Below are 19436 nucleotides of genomic sequence, written 5' to 3' on the forward strand. Positions count from 1 at the left end.
TCCCTGTTAAGTATTCTCGGTTGCTTCTTCTCTCTCCTCACACGCCCAGTCCTGCAATAGGCGAGAGAGGCCAGGGAGCGGCTCACTGGATTGGTCAGCCGTCCCACGGAGAGAACTGGAAACCAATGGCCGCGACGCAATTCTTGGGCTGGGGGGAGGAGCAAGAGGCGAGTGAGGGCAAACACTGGGTGTCCGACGGCGAGGGAGTTTGTGTGTGTCTATGCGTGTGTTCGCGCGCGTGCGCGCGGAGGTGCCGTGGTTGGTTTAGCGGTCGCCCCTGCCGCTCCCCTTCCCCCTTCCACAACCCGGGCAGAGCCGTCAGGTGAGAGGATTTTGAGTCCCTTGTTGTCGTCGTTAAAAGGTAACGGGGAGGCCTGTTTTGTCACACCCTGACTCGTACAAATTATCTCACAGTGGGCCCTGACTCGGCCCTTTTCTTCCTCGCCCCAAGTACTGGGGGGCCCTCTCAGTCCGAAGGATCGCCACCTGCGTGCGTTGTAGTGGACAGGCGGTCCAGACGCGTGATCTCCGCTTGTCCTCCTTCCACTTCCCTCTCCATACGATCACGCCCACATGGTTCCGTGTTGATTAACCTGGAAGAAGAACCGTCACCTCTCCTTGGTTGTAATCACTGTTCGCATTTACCTCATAATCACCCTCCCTGGAGGAATGAGAACCGTTACGCTTTATCTAGCATACGCGATCTTTAGAAAATACTCTGCTATCCAAGGAAACATATACAGAATTGCAACTTTGATTGTGTAGCCTGAGTTAATCAGTTGCAGTTGAGCTTGAAAATGAGCCTCGTCCCTTGCAGTTTGGGACTTTTTTTCTCCTGATGGTGTACAGTCCAGTCCAGATACCTTTCCCAGGCCCATCACTTTAAATGCTATAAGCATTAGCCTGTGTCGTTTGTATTCCTCTCTAACTTCCTTTATTCACTCATCCATCCATTAAATTATGCATTTCCAGACCCTCTGTCTTTAATAAATAAGATCCCAATTTACTGGCATCTGTGGCTGATTTTTATAATTGTATCCAGTATTTATGACTTCCAAATAATCCACAGTGCTCTTATGCCATCATAATATCCCCATATTTACTTGCCTATTCTTTTAATCTTTTGTCAGTAACCTGACAACTTTAGATCTGGTTCTCCACCTGTTCTTGATCTTTTTTCCCTTCAGTCTTTCTTTCTTAGTTAAATCACTTTTTTTACTAGAACTTCCATCCTAGCGTTTACTATTACTTTTTCTGTACACTGTAATTCACTCTTTACTGTCACGTTTACTAGAAAGTTGAACATTTGTGTTCAACAGGATTTATGCCCTGCTAGTGGCAGAAATATCATATACACGTGTATTCCAAAATGCTACTATTTATTAAGGAGTACTCTAGAAAAAGTTGTAGGTTATAGTCTGAATCAACCATTTTGCTTCTTTTTAGTAATAATTTCATAAATTATTTAATTCCTGTATTTTATTGCCTGCTTTCTAAGTTCTTATGGGATTTTAAAAACATTCTTCCTTGATTTTGATCTGAATGCCTTTCCTTATATTAATAGTACTTAGCTTTCCTTTGTTTTGTATATATAGTACAGCTGTTCACCTGGATCTACTATTCCACATGTATCCCTTATTCTTCCCCCAAATGTCTACTAGAGATCAGCTGTGTTGTGTACTCCAGAGGTTTTGGACTTCAGCTCCCATTAACTACTCTTGTAGAACTGCAGTTTAAAATACTTGGAAAACATTATCATACTTGCTCTGTGATAGAGGTTCATCTCAAATTCTTTCTACATATTATCCACTTTGCAGACTTTAGACGGTAGTCATGTCTGGATAATTATGTGGTATGGTTTTACTTCCCTGTGTTCCTTTATATGTCTTCTTACTGTTTCTGAGGAAGAAAGATTGTCTTCTACTAATATGATCTTAGTCTTTTTTTGACAATTACTGTAGAAGTGGATATTTCTAATGAATGGTTTTTTTGTCAAATTTACAATAAATACTTCCTATATATCATGAAATTACTGTCCTTCTATCTTTTAAGTCAACTTGATGTACCCTTTGTAAAGCATATTAATGGAACATTACTAACAGGAAGAGAAAAATGGTAAAAACACTAAAAACTACAGTGCATTTGCACTTTCTTGAAATGCATTATTATTTTTAAATGAGTGGATGATTTCATCCATCTGTTTATGTTTTAGTAAGCATAATATAATCTTGCTGTGTAACATTTATGGTAAATCAGTAGATTAAGATTTTAATTTTAGTGAAGAATCTTGGGTAGTTTAGAAAAGTTTCTGATAATTTTTGTTTTGGAGGGGGATTGTTGTTTGGATCTTACTCTGTGGCTAAAAATGGTATTCAGTAAACATATCTGATAACGTGTGCCATATTTAGCATTTTAATAGTATTTATATTCCTGACTATTGTCAGATAAAATAATAATTCAGCTTTGCATTAGTATAGTTCTGCATTTATCATCAATAAATTGTTTCTGTCAAATCTCTTGGAATGGCATTGCATGACAATAGTATGTAGGAACACTATTTTCTTCTGTCCAGTGCCTCTTTTTTGTGTTCTCTCTCTCTTCCTCTTTCTTACACCCTCTTTTCTCTCACTCTCTCATATCGCTGTAAATTGCCAGAGAAGGGACAGACAGTTTTTATTTGAAATTTGATTTGCCTACTTGCAAAGTACTTTTGAAATTAAACTAAAGCCATAGGAAGTTAGACCAAGATGTATAAGCTGTCCTCTCCTGTTTCATATGAAAAATGGAGAAATCAGTTGATTTTAGAACATTATTGCAAATTTATTATTCTTGTTTGTGTTTTAATTGATATCACACATTTGGTCAGACTATATTTTTATTGACATAAAATGATTGTAATCAGAGTTCTTCTAATCATAATGGATTATTAAAGAAAACTGAAATTAAATCACAGTATGATAAATTAGACATCAGTATTTATGTGTTTTGAATATTTGAATAGTTATATTTATTATATAAATATTCAAAGTAGCTTACAACATTACAAATAAAAATACGAAGCTTAATCATAGTATTAAACTCAGTAAGTTCAAAATAAATTAAAAAGCTTGATGAAAGACATGTATATTTGCCATTTTTCTAATTATTGGGAGAGTAGGGGCCAAACACAACCTAGTGAGAGCATTCTATAGTTTGGGAGTTACACAGGGGGACACTCTCTCCTATGTACCAGATAGATGACTCTGGCAGTGGAGGCAACTTTGAAAGGTCTACCGCTGATCTAAAAGATTGGATGTGTTACTAGTAACTGTCAGCACCAACACCTTAAATTGCATTTTGTAGGTAAAATTGAAAAGCAGTGCACATCTTCAGGCGTTATGTGACTCCTGTACCTTGAATTGATTAGCAGCCTAGAGACTGTATTTTGTCTCACTTGTAATTTCTAAAGAGTTTTCAAGGGTAACTCAATATAAAGTGTAACAGTAGCCAATAAAAGTATCCAGAGAGTGGATAATAGGCCAAATAGCTTGAGAAGGGTTGCAGCCAGCCATAATTATTGACAACGGATAATCAAGAAACTCTCCTAGAGTACAGATCTGTCATTTCTGGAGGGATGAAATCCCATCCCAAATAGGCTTCACTCAATCCAGTCTCTTCACTGTGTGTTTTGTTGTCATCATCATTATTATTATTATTATTATTATTATTATTATTATTATTAATTATTTAAATTTATTATAGCCACTCACTCCCATAGACTATGGAGCTAATCAGCTGGGAGAGGGAGGGATTAAACAAGCAATTAGTGGCCCTTAACTCGCTACATATCTTGCCTACCTTCTCAAGATCTTCATGATGAAAAGAATCCATATCTATATGATAAGAGATTACCAAGTTTACCTCCCTGTGACTTGTCCCAACACTTGAGTCCAATTCAAGGCAATTCCAATTTACACTGTCTGCAAAAATTAATAAAAATTGCTCACAGTGAACCTCCAACTATTCTGGTTCCCCTTCCCCAACATCTTAATGAATAAAAATATAATAAATACCAGTCTGTTCTGTACAGATGCAATGGAAGCAGAGAAGTGAATATGCTTTGTGGCATACATTGTATGGAGTAGGGTTTCAAATGGGGCTTAAGATGGCCCCACTCCATGTTCAATCTGATCTATTAAGTTTATGCTGTCATTAAAATAATTAGTTTAACATACTTTTGTAGTGTGTAGATAGAGTGAAAAAAAGCCATTAACTCTTCTAATATTTCACAGTAACTTTCAAGTTGTTAAGAGGGGATTTGGCTGATTAACAAACAAAACTGTCATACTCCATTGTGATAACTAATGTCAATAGAATTCACCTTTATAACATAAATACTTTTTATTCTACAAATATCTTGCCTGTTTGTGAAAGGAAGTTGAAGGGACAGCTTCACTAATGTATCAGTTACATCAGCCTGAGTACTAATTTTGGATGTTGCAAAATATAGGAGTGACTGCTTTTCCCGCTTAAGTTCCTGCCCTTCTTTACAATAGTAGCACCCAAAGCTATGTAATATATTATAAAATACACTTTAAATCTCTTCTAGATTGAGTGGTTGTTAGCTAAAAGAAACAAAGCTGAAATCTCTTTGTTCAAGCCCAGCATACCTCTAATTATTAGGTTCTCGGAACAAACAGAATGGCTTTTAACCTGCTGTGTTTGTCCATTTTCCACTGAATACTGCAACTGAATTATGGGCATAGATGTATTTCTAGTCTAACAGTAAAGCACTTGCCTTCTCAAAAAAACGAACAATTTGGAAACTGCCTTTTGAATGAAGGAAATGATTTTTTTTCATAGCTTACTTGGTTACCCAACTCCTGTTTTCAAAGTTCAGTACAGTCTTTCCTAAGATGATGTCTCCAGATGGGTTGGACATTATTTTCCATAATTCCATTATCTATGATTATTGGAATTAAGGAAGTTGTAATCCAACAATCAGGTGAGAGAAAGTTGGTTTACAGCATTATTTTACATGTTTCATATGGTTTCCTAATTGTGATCTCAGAATTCCAATCACAGGTGCTTTTGGTTACTGTTACTGTTACCCAGTTTAAGTGGTATATTTATTTGTGATTATTATTAAATATCCTTTCAGAAGATATTTTTGAAGAAAGCTTTCTGCAGTGAAACTTTTTCACTTGGTTCTTTGAATTGGGCTTCAAGTATGAAAAGCCATTTTAAAATCTGAAATTACAATTTCATTCAAATTGTGTGTGGAATAAATAGCTGTATATCAATTTAGACTCTGAAAAGTTAGAAATGTATATTGGAAAGGATTGGGGATTTAGTTAATAGTCAAAGATTTAGAATAGTTACATGTAAATAGATACTTGCTCCTTTTTATTTTTGTCTTCCCTTCCCATCTGCCTGTTATTTTCAGTGTTAAATGTTAGGTGGTACTTGAGGATCTATTTTAGGGTAGAGGAAGGGCATAGAAAAATCTTCTATGTCATTATTTATTCAATTTATTTACCATCATAGCACTCTTACATGAACTTGTCTTACCAACAAAGCCATAATTTAATGTATGATTTTCTTGTAAACCTATGAAAGACTGTTAATCTTTCTAAATGAAGAGATATTGGACAAAATATATCAATCATTATATGGCATAATAATTCACACTATTATCTCTTGATAGTAGAAGCCCAGAATTAAATAATTCCAAGTGCTAGAATGCAACTGATGGTATGATGTATTGTAACAGGATCATTCACATTAATTATACTATTTTTTCACTCCTGGTTGCTCTGCCTAGATTCCTATGCTCAGTAACATTCATAGAATTGTTGTTACTGCTTATGATCATCCACTATATAGAATTGCTTTTTTTCTTATAAAAACACATTTTTTCCAAAGAAAGATGCATAACTGGAGCTTTATCCCTCTAATAAATATTCTTGTTTTGTATTACTTCATAAGCTGTATGTTTCTCTTTTTAAAAAAAAAATAGGGCAAAAACCATGCAGTAAGGGTAAACATCCTTTGAAGCTTCTAGAATAAAATTCTAGATCAGTGTTTCTCAAGCTTGGCAACTTTAAGATGTGTGGACTTCTTGCTGAGGTTGAGAAACACTGCAGTAGATAATTAGTAACAATAGTAATAATAGACAGTTAGCTCAAAACAGTTAAAAAAAACCCTGATATCCCAGTTCAGACAGTCCCCTACTTGCAAACTTTCATGTTGCGAACTTTCACCGATATGAACAGGATGGACCCAGAAGTCAGGCCAGAAGTTGGAACTGGAAGTCAGGAAAAGGTGTGGGAAAGGGTTAGTTTGCAGCCCACCGCAAGCTAACCCTTTCCCACTTTCTCCAGCATTCCGTTTGCATTGAAGTTGGAGTTCCCAGAAAAGGTTAGTTTATGTGGCGTGCTCCATTGCCAGGTGAGGCAGGAGAGGGGGCGGTGGCAGAGGGCAGGGAGTGGGGGCAAAGGTCTCCTGTCTTGCCTGGCAATGGAGCGCACCGTGCCCCACCAGCCCTGCCTCCACCTCTTTTTTTTCCGCTTGTTGGATTTATGAACAAAACAGGCTTAGAACAGTCTCTTGGAACATAACCCATTTGTAAGTAGGGGACTATCTGTACTCACATGTGATGATAATCCTGTATTTTAAAGCTGTGGAATCACTACAAAAAAGTCCCTCTCCTTAGTTCATATTCCTTTAAGAAATGGACAAAAGAGAAGATTCCCTATATAAATTTAAAATGTGGGCAAGTTGACATGAAAAATGGAATCCTTTAAAAATAATTTGTTTTTTAAAAGTTGAAATCACTATTTTAAATTTGGCTTGAATATTTTCAGGTATTCATTACAGTTGATACAAAAGAAATGTCACACATAGCAACTACTGCTTACAAATTTTGCTGTGGTTGTATTCTGCCCAACTGACATTTTTGAATGATCTTTAAAGATAATCCTAGAGACACATGATTAAAATAGCCCAGCCTGAGGCGATATTAGACTTCTTGAGAAAAGGCTTTTTAACTTAAGCGGTGTAAAGCGTACTTATAGCCACTACTGCCTCTTGAACTTTCTCAGTTCATTTTAAGTCTAGGAGAACTCCCAAACTACATACTTTCAGTAGGAGTGTAAGGCCATTTGTAAAATCTTTATGCAGAACAATTGTATTTCTGCACTTCTTTCTAACCTAAATCAAGTCTCAGTTTCTTTAACCCTATGCATCTCAAATCTGTCTATAGGCACCAAGTCAGGAATTATGCAGTTTCTTTGGGATAATAAATGAAAGGAAGAAGTAGAGCTACATATCTGATAACAGTTCAGTCAGACTCAGTGGTTTCATGTGTGCACATGTATGTGTTAAATGGAGATATGATACCTTGTGGTATCATATAGGCCAACAGCCATGGGCTGGAGCAGAAATAATCCAGTGCCAGTTATGAGCTGGATAATTCCTGACTCAGTCCCTACGACAGATTTGAGATGCATGAGGTTAAAGAAACTGAGACTTAATTTGGGTAAGAAAGAAGTGCAGAAAGAAGGACAAGATAATCAATATAGAAATATGATTTATTGAAGCTATTGAAGAGTTTCAAAAGAACCAAAACACATTCTGTCTGTTATATCAGGAATTGACCATTCCCCCTTCTGTGCACTAAAACCAAGCCTATACTCGGATTGGAATGAATCCATATAATCATTATAATAAATATTACATGGTTTGTCTATGTACAGAAATAATTTTACGTGACAAAAAAAGTCTAACCAGAAGCTTTGAATTATGCTTTTAATCTGCATAATTTTGCACATCAGTATGATTTGCTAAAGCAAATAGAATACATATCTGCTAAGTAACTGCATTTATTCAACATCTGAATCCTGAGTTAAAAATTTATTTATTTCTTGATTTAAATCAGGGAAGTGTCATGTATCTTTGCAGTGTACTGAAATATATTTTTAGATTCTTATTTGTTTTACCAGAGATAATCCTTGTAGCCCTAAATAGATATGGTACAATATATATTATAAAAATGTATTTGCAAGTGGTATGAGAATTTTGGCAACCAAAATACATTTATTCTTTTAATTTCTGCTTAGATGAGTGGTTCTTAAACATTTTGGTCTCAGACCTTTTTACATTCTTAAAAATGATTGAGGACCCCAGAGAGTTTATGTGGATTATATCTATCAATATTTAGACATTTTAAAATATTTATTTGACTTCGCATCATAAGAAATTTTGTTCTTATACTTTAAAAAAATTGACAGAGATCCTAAACCCTGTGCCAGTCAGACTGTAACTGACTTTCTAAACGATAGGCCATTCTGGGTATGGACCTGTCCTTTCATTTTTTAAAGCACTACAAAGATTTGTAGAAACTATGTTTGCCCTTAAACATTCAAATGAGATAAAGAAAAACTTAAGGATTTGTTTTAGATTAGGGTAGAGACTATAATTTTTCCTTTGCTTTTTGTGCTAATTATGGAATATGTTGTAATTTTTTTGTCTGCAATGATAACAATAAATTGTGCAATCATTCAGCCATGAAATACTTAGTACGGCACTTGGCTTTCAGATATTTGTCTAATATTGTCATCATATTTTTAAATTGTAAAATCATATATTAATGAACCTACTTAGTTTATTTATATATTTATATAGCCACCCATCCCACATAAAAGTGACTCTGGGTGGCATACAAAACTTAATTAAAAACTATAAATACATAAAAACAGTCACAATGAAAAATTAACTGTAAAAAGCACACAGAACAGGAAAGGTTAATATTAGTAAGGGGGCCATCGCAAAATCTTCCCGGTCCCCTGGGACCCCTAGGCCTGATAGCAGCCAGGTCTTGAGGGACTTGAGGAATGTTGAAAGGGTTGAAGCCAATCTCACTAATGGGGGGAGAAAATTCCACAAAGTGGGTGCCACGGCAGAGAAGGGCTGCCTCCTGGGACCAGCCAAATGTAATTCCCTGGCAGATGGATACTTACATGTATACATTAATTCCTTTTAGCATTGAGTGTACAGGTAGTTCTCACTTAACAACCTTTTGTTTAATGATGGTTCAAAGTTATGACAGCCTCAAAAAAACGATTTATGACCTGTACTCACACTTGTCACTGTTGCAAACTGTTACACCACCCCCGCAGTCACGTGATTGCAATTTGTGATCTTTTTTATGATGGTCATTAAGCAAATCACATGGTCATTAAGTGAATTCTGGCAAAAAAGTCCATTGGGGAAGCGGAATTCGCTTAATGACCATGTGATTCGCTAAACAACCATGGTGATTCACTTAATACCCAACATAAAAATGGTAGTAAAATCAAGTCCAGTCCCGTGGTTACTCGCTTAACGACCGCACCTATTAACTACCAATTTTCCAGTCCTATTGTGTTCATTAAGCAAGGACTACTTGTACATGTTTTGTTGTCCAAAACTGGTATATTGGAAGGAAGGGTTTTAGTGAAAAGAAGTTAAAAAATCTTTGGCAAAAAGAGTTAGAGTGGGAGATTGAATAAATACTTGCTGCTTTTGTTCCTAATTTTTACTTTATGCCAAATTAGTTAGATTTTCTTTATTTGAATATGTGATTTTGCTACTTCTAGCTAAGCATTTTTATCAGCACTTCCAGTTTCTTCCTAAAAGAATACAGTGCTGCTTAAAAGTCTGTGAACCCATTTGAATTTTCAATATTTCTGCATAAATATGACCTAAAATGTGATCTGTTCTCCACACAAGTTCTGAAGTTAGATAAAGATAACCCTTTTGTTTTGCAAAAGTTATGTGAACCTTTGCTTTCAGTAACTGGTGTGTCCCCCTTGCGCAGCAATAACTGCAGCTGTTATTAGTCCTGCACATCGGCTCGGAGGAATTTTAGCCCATTCCTCCTTACAGAACAGCTTCAACTCAGGGATGTTGGTGGGCTTCCTCACATGAACTGCTTGTTTCAGGTCCTTCCACAACATTTCTATAGGAGTAAGGTTAGAACTTTGACATGGCCATTTCAAAACATTAACTTTTCTTCTGCTTCAACCATTTTTTGATTGGTTGTGTGTTTTGGGTCATTGTCCTGCTGCATGACCCACTTTCCCTTGAGCTTCAGTTCACAGATAGATACCCTGATATTTTACTGTAGAATTTGCTGATACAATTCAAAATTCATAGTTCCATCAGTGATGGCAAGCCGCCTTGGTCCAGAGGCAGCAAAGCAGGCCCAAACAATGATACTGCCACAACCATGTTTCACAGATGAAATAAGGTTCTTATGCTGGAATGCAGTGTTTGTCTTTTGCCAAACATAACACTTTCCATTCAAGCCAAAAAGTTCTATTTTCGTCTCATCTGTCCACAGAACATTTTTCCAATATCCTTCTGGCTTATCCACGTGATCTTTTGCAAACTGTAGATAGGCAGTAATGTTCATTTTGAAGAGTAGTGGCTTTCTGCTTTCACCCCTGCTATGCACACCATTGTTGTTCAGTTTTCTCCTGACATTCGCCAATGCAAGGGAGGACTTTAGTTCCTTAGACATTACCCTGGGCTTCTTTGAGACCTCCTGGAGTATTACATGCCTTGGTCTTGGTGTGATCTTGGTTGACCAACCACTCCCAGGGAGGGTAACAATGGTGTTGAATTGTCTCCTTGTGTACACAATCTACCTGACAGTGGATTGGTGGAGTCCAAACTCTTTCAAAATAGTTTTGTAACCCTTTCCAGCTTGGTGAGCATCAACAACTGTTTTTCAGTGGTCCTCAGAAATCTCCTTTGTTCAAGCCATGATACACTTCCATATACATGTGTTGTGAAGATCAGACTTTGATAGTGAATATCCAGAATTCTGTTCTTTAAATAAGGCACGACCACCCACACTCACACCTGATTATCATCCCATTGATTGAAACACCTGACTCATTGATTTCTCCTTCATATGAACTGATAATTCTAGAGGTTCACATATTACCATATACAAAATGTAGCTTTGGATCATTTTCTTCAGTAAATAAATGAACAAGTACAGTATTTTACACTTATTTGCTTAATTGGGTTCTCTTTATCTAGTTGTGTGGAGAACCAATCTTATTTTAGGTCATATTTATGCAGAAATATTGAACATTCAAAAGGGTTCATAAACTTTTAAGCACCACTGTACCTTTGTAGTTTTTTAAATATTATACTTTGAATACTTTCATGTTCAACAAGCTGAATAAACTTGTTAAACACTCACTTCTTGTTTGCTTGAATATTATTGTTTTTTTTAATTTATTTAACACTATCAGTTTTAAATACATGTAAATCCAGTTGCAATTGGTGGGCCTTCTTAGTTTAAAACAGGAAACAAACAAACACAAATGTGCAAAGCATTAAAAAGTTAGTGCATACAAAGCACATTTTCTTGAAGCATAAAAGCAACTACATCCTTTACTTATCTTTTACTATTTTTGCATATATGTACAGTAGTTCTCACTTAGACTGCAGTTGGACCAGCAACTCCATTGCTAAGCAATGTGGTTGTTAAGTGAAACATCATGTGACCATGGCGGCATCACTTCCACTGTAGTCATTAAGCAAATGATCATGGTCATTAAGTGTGACATCACATGACCGCGACTTGCAACTTACTGCCAGCTTCTCCATTGACTCCTTCTTGGAAGCTGGCTGTGAAGCTCACAAATGGCTATCAAGTGACTGTGGGACGCTGCAACCATCGTAAGTGTGCGCTGATTGCAAAGCACCCGAATTGTGACTGTGGGGATACTGTGACAGTCATAAGTTTGAGGACCAGTTGTAAAATTACTTTTTCAGTGCCACCATAAGTTTTGAATGTTGCTAAACAGGGGAGTCATTAACTGAGAACTATCTGTATGTGTAGATCCTGACAAGTTGCTTCTCTGGTAGTTCCTGTGGAAATTACTTTTAATACACACTTGCATAGACAACTCAGACAGCTTTCACTACAGTTTTAAATCACGCAGCTGCTTTAATGCTTTGAGGAGAAGTACTTTGCAAATTACCTGTCTTGAATGTCCTGCACAATCCTAGAGAGAAAACTATTGCTTTGTTCATTAAATTTGGTAAGTTACTAGTCAAGAATTTTATTGCTGCTGCTTACTTTTTTGCTATTTTGCTATAATAGAACTTCCATAGTAAGTTTTTCCTAATTCATTTAAATAAATGAAGTTAAATATATAATTTAAAAAAGTTATTTAGATTGTATCAACATTTCTTCATTTCCACTTTCTTCTACCCCTTGCTCCAGCTAGAACATACAGTTATTTGGCCTATGGAGTGAGAGATAATTTGATAAATATCTGTTGAAAAAAGAAGCTTATATATTGACCAAAGAATGCTGCTTATTTGCCTGTTATTCTCTTAAAGCTAGAAGATGGGGAAAAAAAGCCGAGTGAAAACACAGAAGTCAGGTACTGGAGCTACAACAGCTGTCTCTCCAAAGGAGATACTGAATTTGATTAGTGAATTGTTACAGAGTAAGTATATTATCCTAAATTTTTGGACAGGGGAAGGGGATAAGAATGTCCACATGGAAAAGAAAAAATGTTCAGTTTAGTATTCAAACATGGAAATTAATGCTTGTCCAGAAAATGTTTGTGGTTGAGTTGTAGATAAATCTTCTACTTTCTGGGTTCTGGTATTGTGCCCTTAAATATTTTAGAGATTTTTAGATTTTGTACATTTATATTTCTAGTATTTGGAACGAATAGAATTTATTTATAGTATTTGTATAATAATTTTCTGATGAATGTACACATTTACACACATACATAAAATTATGTTTTTGCTTATCCTTGCAGAATGTAGCAGTCCAACTCCAGGTCCTGGAAAAGAGTGGGAAGAATATCAGCAGATCCGAGCTCTTGTTGAGAGAATCCGTAAAAAGCAGAAAGGTAAGTGAAGAAAGTGGTTTCTGATAGCTTATGGTAAGAAGTAACATTGAAATAATATTTAGTTGCCTTCTGTTGTTCTGAAAGTAATGTTAAAAATAACAGTCAAGTAAATTGGTTTTGAAATGCATTTTTCATGTTGTATTTATATTGTATTTTTTAATCTTTGTCAATTGCCATTGTTGCATTTGTGAAATGGGTGGGCCATATAAATATATTTAAATAACTAAATAAATTCCAACCAAAATCAGAGTCATTAATATGTATATCAATATTTTCAGGCACACTATTTTTAGACTTAAAAGAGACCAAATGTCATCGTAAAATACCCCAGTTTTGAACTTTTATGTACAATTTGTAGTTGTAAATGTGGAAGCATTTTCAAATGATATTTCCTAAAGGGCATTAAAAAAAGATACATAAAATCTATAAATGTGAAAAAATTCTGTCTGTTTTTCAGTCCACTAAATGATGCACAAAATTATTGGCAATGCATGATTTAGCATTTTACCCAAAAATTATAATCACTTCTTAAAACAAGATTTCATGTTTTGGGGGAAAAAACTTGTTAAAATCTTTGTTAGTTAATGGATAATGTGATTTATTATCTTTTGCTAGTAATGATTATAGTGAAATCAACAATTTGTTTCCAGAGATAAATACTGTATTTATGTATTTGTTTTTCTTATTTGTGACATCACAGTTTTAAAAAGTTTAATCAGAATGCATACTGAATGTGGGGAATTTTAATGATCAAACTGTACATTTGGGAAGTAATGTTCTTTCATTTTGTATAGTGAAAAAATTATTCCATCTTAACTGTTCACTGAAGGATTCAGTATGCATATTCACAATTTAAAAGGCAAGTGGGAGAACAACTTAGAATTGCTTCTTTGGAGACTTTCTTCATAACTGTACATGAAAATACTTTTTTCAGTATACACAAACTGCAAATTAATAATGTAAATAAATATACAATACAAAAGTTTTAATATTTTTATTCTGATTTCAATAATTTACAGTTCTTTCTGTGTACAGAAGTACATGCATATTCATGAACCCAACCCACCCACCTCTCATATCCAAGTATTCATTAGATATTTATCCAGGAGTACATTAAGAAACCAAGGGCATAGTGCACATCCTTGTCTTACTCCTTGCTCAGCATTGAAACATTTGCTAAACATCCCATTTATTCTCAAGCTTTACTTTTATTACATATTTCTTTTAGTATATCATGAACCAACCTTCAACTCCATACTCTATAATTCAAGCCTATTCATTTTATTGTACATTTTCTTTAAATCAGTGAACTTACAGTGAATTTTTTCGCATACATTTCTCAGTGACAGCCTAAAGAACACAAATCTGGTCATACGTCCTTTAGTGAGCACAATGAGCATTGCACTTCCCAAATTTTGTTCATTGCCACTTCTTGTATCAATCTGATACTTGAATTCTTCCAAGTATCTTCTCGGGCACACTTAACAAATTAATTCCTCTGTGTTTTCATGTTAACTCTTGTTACCTTTCTCTTTCTACAAAGGAACAATAATTTTTCAGTCATCTGAAGATGGACCAGACAGGAATAGGTTAATTCCATCTGATCTGGCCAGAAAACAGAGCTTAAAATTTTGCATTCCAATGGAAACTAACATCTCCTCCTCAGGTTCAGTTGTGTCTTCTTCAGAAGAGGAAAGGCTTTCCCTTGACTCTATTCTAGGGGGAGGGATTTAAAAAATGAGAGAAAACTTCAAGAGAGGGGAAGAAAAATTATAGGAAAAGGACCAGTATGTCTATGTTCATCACCACATCTGTTCACAGCAGCTGATCAGATGGAAGCACAAACTGGCAAGAAGCACCTGCAGTGATCCTAACTGGCATGGAAAGCTTTGTTTGGGTTTTTTTCACCACTTCTGTTCCTGAATGAAGTGAACAGCAAGAAGAGAGTCCCATGATCTTTATTTTTTTTTTTTTTTGCTACCTTTTTTCTGCTTATTATATTTCTTTGAGTGGCACTGACAGAAGAGGAACAGACAAACAGCCGTGACAAGAGTAAACATGCTCCTTCTTCCTTCTTAGAAACAATGGAGTAATGCTTAGCCAAACCGTTAACCATAATGAAGAGTTTATAGTTGAAGAGACAGTACAAGGAGATAACAGGAACCAGTTGGTCCAATTGCTGTGCCTTCTGGCAGACTTCCCTCCCGTTCCCCAGCAAGAACTAGGGGACAGCCTTGAACCTGGGCTCTAGACAGTCTCTCATCCAACAGTTGGCTAAAGAATGGAGATAGAAGCACTGGTTGTTTAATCAAAAGTGTATTTTCAGTAGCGTCCTCCCCTCCCCTGCTCCCAGGAGAGGTAGAACATAGAAGTAGACTTCCCACTTATACTTTACTAAGATGGTGAGTGGTAAGAATGGAGATGCCAGATTGGAGATTTTGCCTGGTCATACTTCAGCATCATTTGAGAATAACTAAGTCCAACTAGGATGTCCCAGAACCGGGAAAGTGGCAGCTTCCCATTGAAACCAATCTACAGTGCCCCCACCCTCACACGGCCCCATCTACAAATTTCCAGCCATCATATGAAACAGTATTTTAAATAGAACTATTCTTGTTGCTCAGTCAAGTGTTGGATGGTTAAAAGCATATCAGACCGCATGTATGTCTGGAGGATTCTCCAACTGTTCCTCCTCCCTCTTCACAGCTGTAGCTATAGTACTTTATCTTGCTTGCATGAGAGAGGACAAAAGAGGAACAGGACTTTCTCTAAGAAGGGAAGGATTAAGAGACACAAAGAGACAAATAGAGAGGGGAAGAGGACTCTCAAGAGCTTGTGCCTAGCATCTACAATACTGAATGCTGTAAATGGAGAAGGTTTCTTCATAGGCGCAAAGGTCAGCAGACATTTGAGCGAATGAAGTGAGACATCCAAGAATTATTCTTGAAAGGTAGAGATAAAGAAGAAGAACAACTGTCCAGTGAGGGCAGAGGCACCTTGCAAGCACAAAAGTTCAAGACAGTTCAATTCAAACTCCTGCACTATAGTAATTAAGAAATTGGCAAAAGCCCTTGAGATAGACCTGGACACCAAAAGGAGTATTATTAATAGTATTAAAAAATTCATGGAGCATTGACCGTCTTGCCTTCCACATTCAAAGTGGATCTGAGCTTGCCTCTTCCTGATTTTTTTCCCAAAAATAATTAGTACAGAATGGTTAGAATCAACAACAAAAAAAGCAGAACTCCATGTTCACTATTTGACAAGTTTTCTCTTCTAATCCCAAGAATATATGGAATGGATTACCTTGCCCAGTCCTGATCACCAAATTAGTCATTCCAAAGATAGATCGGCTCACAGATTTGATGGAGTTTATACTGCAGTTTTCTAAGGTAGGTGTGTGAGGAGCATCACTTGTATCAGGGCAGATGCTACAACATCAGTGGCTTTGAGAGGAGTAACAATTTGGGCTCAAGAACTGTTCAAGATGATACCACATAAAGTAGAACATTTAAGAGAAGGTGTTACTAAAATCCTCAGACCCTCAGACCAAATGGCAAATTCAGCTCCGGATACCCTATACTATATAGCCAGAGCCATGGCTGCTGGGATAGCAACATGAAGTAACCTGTGGCTTAATCCCTGGGAAGTGAGACACAACTCTAGAGCCTGTCTTGAGGGCAAGCACCATGAAAGAAATTGTTTGGGGAATTCACTAATCCCATCTTAGTCAAAAATAAGAACAGAAAGTCCTTGCCATCACCACCAAAGGAGAGCAGTAGTTAAAGATCATCTGTTTCCTTTTGCTCCAGAGATGATGCATCTAGCTGCTTAAGGTGAAAAGCAGGCAAAAAGGTAACAGGCATCCTCAGGATAGACACAAAGGTCATAGCATCAGCAGTAAGCACAAAGTATGAAAATTTCAAAAAAATTTCATATAATATCTTGTAGATTCCAGATGCATCTGCCAGTCCCATGCACGGTGGTTGGATCCTAGCAGTGGTTGTAGTAGCCAGCTTGGCAAGAGGAATTAATTGGAGAAATTAACGACAGATACTAGCCTGCCAGTCTGGGGATGCCATCTACAGTCCATTTCAACCCAAGGCCAGTGATGCCAGTCCAACTCATTATTGCTGATCAGTAGCTTGGAGACAGCCATGCATTTGATTTTGATAAATGTGGAATACCTAGTGAGGAAAAAAGACATTCTGATAAAACAGCCATTATTGCAAGAAAAGTCTAAATGAACAGTCACACCAGGATAAGGTCAAAGATCCTCCAGTATGAGGCAGAATGCCTGATGAAGTGGGCAGAGGGACATCTGACTTCCATATTAACAGAATATTTAAAGGGGTGTCTGAACATTACCACAGATGGTCCTCACTGAGGTCACTGCATCCAGATCTCTTCCAGAGAATCTCAGAGAGATGGGGAGCCTGTCAGCTGATTTGTTTAACAGCAGACTATATGCAAGTCAGACATTTATTCCCCAGTTTCAAGGCAGTAAAACAGAGGAAATCAGTGCACTGATGACGCCTTAGCTAAGGGATGTTCTCTGTTCATTTTTGCTGATAACTCTGTCCAAGGTAGCACGCAAGGTGAAGCTGTGTAGAGGAGGAATGATCCTGCTTGCCTTCACTGGTACAGGAGTCCATAGTTCTCAGTATTAATGGAAGTAAGTGAAGAACCTCTGTGGCGCCTGCCAGCACAGACATTGGAAGCTGGAGATTGATTTTTCACACAAATCTAAAGTAGTTATAGCCCTGTTCCTGAAAATTGCATGGAGATACCTGCTGAGCACCGGTTTACCAGATTTAATGGTAGATTATTTTTTGCATCTGGATACCCAGCAATCAGAAAGGTATATTAGGATGGCCTAGTGAGCATTTGAATGATGGTGAGGAAAGAAACCTCATGGAAACATTAGCAGGAATACTATAACTTAAGAGGTTCCTACAAACTGGAGTAGACAAGATATTCTCAGTGAATACCCTGCTCAGGCAAGCTAGGGCCTCAGACTCCATCCTTTGGACAAATGGGGAGAACTCCTGTTGGGTCACCCAAATGTGCACCATTTTCTCATGGGTATGAGTGTATGACTTTCATCTCCCATGTGGCCTTTCACTGTTTCCCTTTATAGGATTTAACACAAATCTTTGTGGCACTAACAGTAGACCCATTTGAACTTATTTAGTAAATTCCGATCAACATCCTCACTTGGAAATCAGCCTTTCTACTGGCTGTGGCTTAAGCAAGGAGGGTTATTGAATTATGGGCCATATATATGAGGGAGGACCTCTGTGTTTTTCACCAGGATATGGTGGTATTAAGACCAGACACTTGTTTTATTTCCAAAGTAAATTCCAAGTTTTGTAGGGCATAGGAGATCATGCTCCTGAGTTTCCAGCCAAATCTTCCCCATCTCAGACAGCATATTTGGCTAAACCCTAAGAATTCATTTCAAATTCATTTAGGAGGACAGAAACTCAGTCAGCCTCCATCTCCTAAAAGGCAGTTGACTGAGGGAGACAAGTAATGTGTTAATCTGCAGGGAATACATTATACTGGCCCATTTGGCTAACAACAAGCAGCTGCCTGGGGGTGTTAACGCTTATTAGAGGATTAGCTACCTTAACAGTCCTTCATGGACATTTGTGGGGCAGAATTGTGGTCAGAATCTTCTCCTTCCCATTAAACTTTATAATAAAGTAAATTTGCATGAGCAGGTGTGGCCTTTGGGTTATCTGTTCTATAGAAGGTGCTATAAATCATTCTGCTTGCCCCTGGAATACAGCTGAACTTGATCCATTTCCTATTGGTTCTGTCTTTGGGTGACTGAGAATGGTACTTGGACTTAGCATGTGGGGCCCTTTTAAACACCAAGATGGATTCAACAGTCCCACTTTAGAAAGAAATACACACAAATAATTACAGCCATTCTCAGGGAATGTGTATGTTCCCTAATGTATATTGGGCTATCTCATTTTTATGTATTGAATGTTTGTTGATAATTATGTCAATTTGTATATATTTGGATTTTGAATAATAAAACCTCATTTAGACTGCCTTTTTGCTGAAGTCAATTCATGCAACAAAGGAGGAGGGGTAGCTTCTTTTGAATGACAGAATGTTTAAGCCCTGCCTTCTAGCGAGAAGAAGTGGAGTTAACCCATTCTTGTTTAAGTCTTCCTCAGGTTAATGTCAAATGCCAGTTCTTTCCATTGTCAAGCACAGTTTGAGTCTCTGTGCATGCATTACAGAAGTTGTCCTGTTTATTTTGTTTATTAATTCCATGATTGAATTAGTGAACAAGTCAGACTGTCATGCCCCCAAATTAGCAGGTTGCAAGGTTGTGACACTTCTATATGTTGATGATGCAATTCTTAACTGCTGCTGTCCCATAGGGCTTAGAAAGGCATTGAGTTCTATAGTCTGATACTGTACACAGATCAGGTTGGTACTTAACTTGCAAAAATCTAAAGTCATAGTCTTTACCCCAAAGACCAAAATACAAACATAGAA

The 19436-nt window shown here is 36.9% G+C and overlaps 1 protein-coding gene across 2 annotated transcripts in view; it reads left to right on the plus strand.

The window, feature by feature from the left end:
* Positions 1-167: 167 nt before the first annotated feature.
* Positions 168-19436, plus strand: part of SETD3 (SET domain containing 3, actin N3(tau)-histidine methyltransferase) — a 70666-nt gene continuing 51397 nt past the window's right edge. The window contains exons 1-3 of one of the 2 annotated variants that reach the window (XM_088149863.1): positions 168-361; positions 12388-12497; positions 12822-12914. In XM_088149863.1, coding sequence (XP_088005989.1) covers positions 12395-12497; positions 12822-12914 — 196 coding nt within the window. In that variant the 5' untranslated portion in view covers positions 168-361; positions 12388-12394. The remainder of the gene's footprint in view (positions 362-12387; positions 12498-12821; positions 12915-19436) is intronic. The other variant, XM_088149862.1, reaches the window with a different exon arrangement.

The sequence above is a fragment of the Python bivittatus genome, unplaced genomic scaffold (genome assembly GCF_059951505.1).
Source record: "Python bivittatus isolate LINGU-HERP-01145 unplaced genomic scaffold, Pbiv_v1 ctg000580_np1212, whole genome shotgun sequence".
Taxonomy (NCBI): Eukaryota; Metazoa; Chordata; class Lepidosauria; order Squamata; family Pythonidae; genus Python; species Python bivittatus.